This window comes from Crocodylus porosus, unplaced genomic scaffold (assembly GCF_001723895.1).
Source record: "Crocodylus porosus isolate Cpor-Errol unplaced genomic scaffold, CroPor_comp1, whole genome shotgun sequence".
Taxonomy (NCBI): Eukaryota; Metazoa; Chordata; order Crocodylia; family Crocodylidae; genus Crocodylus; species Crocodylus porosus.
The window spans coordinates 34,165,264-34,173,309 of NW_017728907.1; the positions used below are offsets into that span (position 1 = coordinate 34,165,264).

At 40.6% G+C, this 8,046-nt stretch overlaps 1 protein-coding gene across 1 annotated transcript in view; it reads right to left on the reverse strand.

Moving 5' to 3' along the window:
• EPHX4 (epoxide hydrolase 4) overlaps nucleotides 1-8,046 on the reverse strand; it is a 39,748-nt gene that overhangs the window by 3,108 nt on the left and 28,594 nt on the right. Inside the window, exons 5-6 of the mRNA XM_019531115.1 lie at nucleotides 5,694-5,797; nucleotides 4,538-4,686 (exon numbers count right to left, since the gene is read on the reverse strand). Coding sequence (XP_019386660.1) covers nucleotides 4,538-4,686; nucleotides 5,694-5,797 — 253 coding nt within the window. The remainder of the gene's footprint in view (nucleotides 1-4,537; nucleotides 4,687-5,693; nucleotides 5,798-8,046) is intronic.

Sequence of the window (8,046 nt, forward strand, 5' to 3'; positions counted from 1 at the left end):
GTATGCTTGTATGAAACAGAAGTAGCTGTAAGAGTTCTGGTGTCTGCACACGTGCTCAGGAGAGAGAAGATAAATTCCGCTTGCAAACACAATTAGTTTGTCAGAAGCTGATTTGGGCATCAATGCCCCACTCTGCTCTGACCTTTGTTTGCAAACAAATACAACCTTTTGTGCCAACTGATGACTGTGTGTCTGTGATTCTTTGCGAGCCTCCAGAAAAACAAACCACAGCTTATGCATCATTATTGTGGTTGTTATGTTATAGCCCAGGGGCTTGTATTTATGTTGTTAGTTGTTTGAATTGGTGGACCAGACTAAGGCTGTTGGGGAGGAAAGCCTCATTGGGGCACACTACAGTGTGGAGAGCCCAGCGCCAGTGAGGGTATGCAGACAGGGCTGTGGAGAGCCCAGGACCAGAGGGCATGCAGACAGGGGCCAAGGGCCTAGTGATGACAGGAGGCCAAGCTAGATCAAGGCCTCAGAAGGACAATGCTTGAATACCACCTGCGGGGTATGGGGCGTGGTAAAGGGGTGGGTTTGGAGCCACGCATCTAGCCCATAAAGCTTTGGATGTCCCACAAGGCCCTGACTTTGAGTAAGATCTGGCAAGGGATCCAAGATCAGCAGGATCTAGTGGGGTTCAGCAGGACTGTTGCCACATAAAATCATGGGAAGCCTCCCAACTTATTTCAACCAATAAGACATGGCAGGTGAGATTAGAAGTTGCCCGTAGAGCGGAACAGGCATGGTCACGGAGCCCTAGGGTCATCATGGCCATCCCTGGGGACCCTGCGCCATGACGTGGCTCCATGCTGAGCAGAGCTGTCAGGGCTTAAGCCTGGAGGCCCCTCTCTCAGTGCAGAGTTGCTGTCCATTTCAGTGAGAACAGAAGGCATTTTTACATGTGCTCTGGGAGGTGTGTGTTGGGGGGGCACTTTAATAAGCAAGCCATGCTAATTAAAAGTGCCTGAGTGTCACGTTCATCAGCCTTCCTGTGCTGAAAAACGGCAGTGGGGCACTTTAAACTAAAGCTCATTGATTGAGCTCATCGAACGAGCTTTAGTTCAAAGTACCCACCACCATTTTTCAGCTGATGCATGTGATGCTAGAATTTGGTGAAGCGTGTTTATTTCTGCGCTCCAGCAGACTTGATTAATCGAGTTGGCTCCCTGCATGTGTATAGAAGCCCAGAGAAACCTGGAGAATCGGCTTCTCTGGGACACACTGTTCTTGCTGAAACTGACACAGCGGTTTGGGATTGAGAGCAGGGCTGCCAAGCTTAAACCCTGATTGCTCTGCTCTCAGCATAGAGCTGCTATGTCAGTTTCATTGAGACCAGAGCTCCAAGGGGCCTAATTCTTTTTTCTCTGGAGCTCAAGTAAGAGCAGAGTCAGTCTGGGCAGTGACAGGAGACACTTCAGCCATCAGGCGCTCTGGGGAAAAAAAGGTTTGGGTCCCTTGGAGTTCAGGCATGCCTGGCTGCCTGACAGCCTGGCTGGTGGAGTGTGGGGAAGTGGGTGCTGCCTGAGTGCCAGAGAAAGAAAGGATTGGGGCCCTCATAGCATTCTGGGATACTGGAGGATTTCAACTTGAATGGAATAGGTGTGAGAAGTGTCCGCATGGTAATGGAACAAGAACAAATTTAGACAGATTGGAGATAATACTGCCCTGGAGTGGTGTAACTCTATGCTGCATCACTTGTGCTTTAAGCCAGATAAAAGGTGTTAATGTGCAGCCTGTCCAGGGGCTAAGAGCTCCAGAAGCCACCTAAACTTAACTGTGTACCAAGGCCCTTATGTGATTCAAAGTTACGTCACTCCAGGGCAGGATTGTCACTGATCTGTGTTAACCAGCTTGTGTTGCACTAAAGTGTAGCCACACCTACCCACACCCTCTGGCCTCTAGTTGTTGAGGGCCTCTCTTCTTTCTTTACATTCACTTTTTATTTTATGATGATTTATTCATATGGCAATGGCACCTAAAAGATGCTACCATAAACCAAGACTCCATTTTGCTAGACAGTGTACAACTATAGGACAGAATGTCCTTTCCATAAAAAGGTATAGGCAGTAGTGATAGTTACACCCTGTCTTCTACTTTGTTTTGAGTTTCTCCTCCCAGCTTTCAGCAAAGAACCTTAACACTTGTGGCAACAAATAGAAGACCATTATCACGTGACCAGTGAAGTCTGCAGACTACAAGGTGCATAGCCAAGAGTCTAGAAACCAATTGTTTAGGCTATTTCTTCTGTGGATAAGGTCTTAAAGGTAGAGGTTTTCATTTATGAGTATGGGCATTTAGTGATGCTGTTCACATTAGCTTACCCTCATCCTGCTTCTGTTGAAGGTAAAATTCTTCTTTGGTTTTCATAGGAGTAAGCCTGTAATCTGAAGTACTTTGCGTTCTTATGAAATACGATTTTCATTGTTGTCATGCAGTAAACTCTCTTGGACTATCTGGCTTATATTGAAGAAGGAATAGATTTACTAAATGTTTTTTTCCCCCCCTTTTTCTGTGCTTCAGATTTATTTTGTAGAATTGTTGAAGTCTTCTCCATACATTGATATGCAGGTTAGTAGCAGGGACTGGGGATTTTCAAACTTATCTTTAGAAAAACTATGGTAGTAAATTATGCTCTGAGGGACCTGCTGATCTAGACAATGGCCTAGATTGTAATGAGATATGCAGCCTTTAACATCCAGGTCACCAGTTCCAAGCCACTGTGAGCTAACAGAATGAAAATAATTGGAATCTAAGTGATAACCTGTGTCTTAAGGAAAATCAAATGGTGGCTTTAAACTATTTCCTATTGAACAGATATTTATGTGCCACGTTATCTCCCTTGCAACTCATAACTGGTTCACCTGACATCTTTCAGACAGCCTAGAACTAAATGAATCCCAAGGCTGCTCCATTGTGACCTGTGGGGCTTTAGTACCCTAAAATTGTATCCTCTCAGTTTCCCAAAGATGCACCTCCATTTTTAAAAACAGTTGCTAGCTCTTCGGTTTCTGAAAACAATCTGAATGACAATTGATGGAGTCTTTCTTCTCAAGTTTTAAGAAAACTTGAAACAATAGCCTTGTGCCATGTGACCATCCTATTTATATTATCCATATCCTAATGAAATTTTAAATATCAGAACATTAACTATTTCACTGCTGACTATTTTAACAGAAGCACCTGGTTAATTGGTGCTCATTGCTCATTGGTGAGATGTTGTCGTAGACAAGTGAAATCACTTCCTGCATTGTTTTAAACAATTCAATTGGTATCAGCCAGCAGCTGGCAACCTTTGCAAGCCACAGGCCAGAACAACCCAGCTCTGGTCTGACTCAAGCCAAATGGCTTTGGCAGCACATCAATGGTGGGGGGGCTTCCCTTGTGCCTGCACCGTTCCAGGCAGCTGGGAGCTGTACCCACACCATCATCACTTCTCCCTGCTCCTCACTTCCCAGCTGGGATGCAACTGCTGCTTCCAGGCAGCAACGAGCTGTGTCCATGCTGCTGCCACTTCTCCTTGTGCCCCTGCACCAGCCTCCCAGCTGTAGTGCCAGTGTAGCTGGAAGCTGCCCAGCCCTGGCACAGCTCCCCACTGGCTGGAAGTTGTACCCCTGTCTCAACCTTGGAGAGGGTGTGGGAGGTGTGGTGAAGCAGCGGCACCATGGAGGCAGCTGGATATTGCCCAGCCCTGACTCAGCTCCTCACTGCTTACCTCCAGCATAGGTATGGGTGTGGACACAGGCAAGGGCATGAGCATAGGCAAAGCCCCTTGGCTCTGTGGGTCAGATCCAGTGGCTCCATGGGCCAGATCTGACCTGCAGACTGTATGTTGCCAACCCCTAGTATAAGCAATACTATTTCTTCTGTCTCTGATTTGCTGTGCCTGAGTTTGCCTACTCAGTGAGTTTTTTGTGTTCCCTTTTTTAGAGGAAGGATTGTTGTGTATAGAGAAGAATGACCCATCTCTATAGTTTTCTGAAAAGGCCCAAGAATAGAAAAATTGTTTGTGTGGGGGGGGAGGAATTTGAATATTGAAATACTGACTTTTTGCCTCTAGAGTCACCAGCTGACCCTTGTCCTCCAGTCTGTCATTGTTTTGTCTGTTGGTTGCACAGTGTGCCATGGGGGAGGAGATAATAGGGAGGCACAGAAAATAACTATTTGAAAATAGCAACAAGAGGAATCCTGATCTGTAGAAAGAAAAGATCATCTGCTTTTCTAATCCATCATCTGAATTCAGAGAGGGAAGAGGATAGGATGTGTTGCCCGTGATCATTGCTAAGGATCATTGTGCAACCTGCACTGGGATTCGAGAGACATCAAGGAAACTAGGTACTTTTGAGGATGATGAGGAGGGAGCATAAATAAAGAGCTGAAACCCACTATCAAACTTCAGATCAACTTCCCCTTTATCCAGGGAAGTCAACTCCCCCTTTATCCAGGGAAGTCAAGACATAAATATGTGACATTTATCTTCAGAGATCCATCTGAGACATGGTACTTGGTTTATAAACATTGAAAATGTTATATTTACCTGAAAATATTTCTGTAGTGGTTAATTGGTCCAGTTAGAGCTCCAGGTTGAGAGAAGATGTAGAGATATGCGTCAATATCCTCTGCTGTTAATCTGCAGCCTTTTCTTCCAATGCCAGTGGTCTGGCTGGTAAACAGGTTTTTCAGAACCTACAAAAGGATAGCACTTAAGCTATCTTAATGACAAGACTGTAACACTTTTCTCCCTGGGTAAGAATTATTCATCTAAAATCCATTTACCACTTTGTTTGAAGTACAGTGAATGGTAAAGATACTTTTTTTATGTAGATACAAATAACAAAATATAGAGATTTTTTTTCTGGTATGACTTTTATGTCAGAGTAACAAGCTATATAAATATAATATAAAAAAAATATTACAAACTTCATTACATTGGGTCCTAACACTGCCATAAGCAAAGGCAAGTATACAGATTTTGAGTGTCCTAGATTTCCTAGATAAAAAATATTTTTTTTAAATGCTGTGATTTGATTTAAAGCATTATTCTTTTAGAAACTTCAATTCAGTTTTTTTAGGTTTTTTTGATGCTTGAAGCATGGTCTGGCCATACAGATTACTTAGGCAACTTACAGCACATAAAAAGTTTCATATTTTAGAAGTCCTTGCTGTGAACTAGGTAGCCCCTTCCTCAGAAGCTACTGTTGTATTACTGTGGAAGGAAGTTAACATGTAAATATTTTGGATTTGTTCTGAGAGAAAAAAGGGCTAACATTCCTTAGAGGAGGTTTCACTGTATACACAAATGCCCACTAAATTCAATGAGTATTCTTTTATACACAGAATTTGATCTCTGACAGAAACTGGTAGCATATGACCAGCTGGGTAGTCTTGTTGAAATATATATTATCATGCTGGAGGTCAGGAGTATCAAGCTGTATTGAAGTACCTACTAGGAAGCCTGGCTGAAGTTATTTAAGTAATGGATATTATTCAGTTCTACACATACATAAGTTAGTCTGCTAAATGCTAAGGCTAATATAAATTAAGCTGTGCTAAAACCCAGATTGTAGTCAAGTCTTATTAGCCAACCTTAATATTTCCATAACCATCACTATGTCAGAAAAGAATAAGGCAAGTGATAGTATTTCCATCAGTAACACGTTAAACATATAAACAAGAGCACTATTTTTGCTCACCTTGAAATCATTTATTGTAAACATGAATTCAGGAAACCATGGCATTTGGAAAAAGAAGAAGTAACCAGATTTAATCAGTTGTGAAGGATGCTGTAGAATATATTCTGGAACAAAAATGCCCATGCATTAAAAATGAAAGCTGATAACAACAACAAAAATATTGTTTATATAATTATTTTAAAGGAACATTTTGAAAAGGATTTAGTTAGTTCTGCTGCATGACAATAAAATGAATACATTTTTAAGGAACAAAATCTGGGATATAGTTCCAGGTGTTACACAGACCTCTGAAACTAAAAGCAGTCTATACCATTTCCAGTGCCAGTTAGTGTATCTACCTTTAGTGTGGCATTGCAGGTGGGCTAATTAGTTCTGCTGACATGAGGCTGCATTGTGATACATCTTCTCAGCAGGTGTATCAGTGTGCCAGGGATGCAGAACAATCCAGGACCAATTTTTCAAATTCAGGGCAGGAGTCTTATTGCAGATATTCTTTAGAGATACCAAACATAGCCTTAAAATGTGGGTCTGTTCTGGAAAATTTGAAGGAGTACTTTGTGCCCAAAAGCTTGTCTTGGGTTCAATAAAATATCACCAATCAAAAGCAGGTCCATTAAAATATATTGCCAAAAACACCTTGCTTCTGGAAAATCTGGGGCGGTTAGATGCTTTATCTAAAAAGGAATGATTATAGTTTTAAAAATACAGGAAGTGGTTGTTAACGTATAACCAATTTATTTTTCTCTGTCTTAAAACAGACCACAGAAGGGAGGCCAACCAAAAATTGAGAAATGGGTTCTGGTCTAGAAAGATTTGGTATCTTGTTCAGACTAATTGAAGAGATCTCTTGTTACTAGTCAAAAACATCTTCCAATTTTACAAAAATTAATATGCTAATATGTTTAATATGCTAATTACATAAATGGCATATTAAACATTTCCTCGTTAAAAATGTGATGCACAGAAATCTGTGGACAATAATCCTTTCCATTTTCTCAAAACAGCATCAGTCCTGTTTATGAAAAGATAAAACCAAAGTCTTCTTTCTTAGCAGGTATAAAACTGTAACTAAGATACCATCATACCACTTCAGAGGCACATTGAAAGCATGCATAATGTAGTTTAAATTATTTTCTTTGTTGCTATTAAGGACCTTAAGCAAGTGGAAGTGCAATTTTGTGCTTGCAAAGCATTGTAATACAAATTTTCTGTGTAGCCCTCTTATTGTGTAGGTAGCAAGCATAGGAGGTGGAAGTCTAAAGGTTTCTATATGTAAAGTTAGATATGCAGTTATTTGAAAGTGAAAAGTTGCCCCTAAAAAGGGAACTCTATCTCAACTGTCAGTTCTTAAAAATGAAATTAACTTTTAAAATGAAGTAAATGTAATTGCAATCAGTAGCTAGAGTCCCAAGTGCCTTTTGAAACATTCAGGTTTTATAAATTCTTAAATGTCTTCACCTGTTATGCTTTTCCTTTGGCTCGCCAACACTGGTCATTTGACTTTTCTGTACTATAAGACAATGGTAAACTAACATATTTTCAGTATTGCCTGATCTCTAAAGTTTTCATTTAAATACTGTCATTCTACAAAGAGGACTATAGAGATCTGTTCAATATTGGAAAAAGTTAACCAATCATTTTCTAATAGGCAGAATTCCCCACTTTGCCATTGATTATTAGTAATACATACAGATGATCTGCCATGAGACCTTTGACATTTGGATATGTGCATATGATGGTAAGTCCAAGCAATCCTTGTATGGAGACTTTGGGGAACTATGAAAGTTTGTTTTTTTTTTTATCATTATTACTATTATTTAACATTAAGAAATTATATGAACTAAGCAATTATAAAGAAATCTGAAATGGTGTTATATAAGGCAGGTAGCTTAAGGTCAAGTGATTCTGACACATTTGAAATGCAATACTACCTTAGAAATTTAATTTATGTATATTACTGCTACCATTAAATTCAATGTATGATTGAAAATTTAAGGAAAATCAGACTTTTGGGTACTGCACATTGCAATAGTGATTATACCAATCAGAATGTTCCAGTTATATAACTTTATTTTTATTCAGTGCATAAAAGACCTTAACTAGTTTAATAGATTTCATAAGACATTAGGGCTGGAAGGGATCTCAGAAGATAGAGTCCAGCCCCCTGCTCAAAGGGCAGGAAGTCACTTGGAGTCATAGGTTCCCAGCAAGATAAGCATCCAATTTGCTCTTGAAGGTGTTCAAAGTAGGTGCTTGAACCACCTCCGATGGCAGGCCGTTCCAGACCTTAGGGGCTCGGACAGTAAAGAAATTCTTCCTTACGACCAGCCTGAAACAGTCTTGTAGTAGTTTA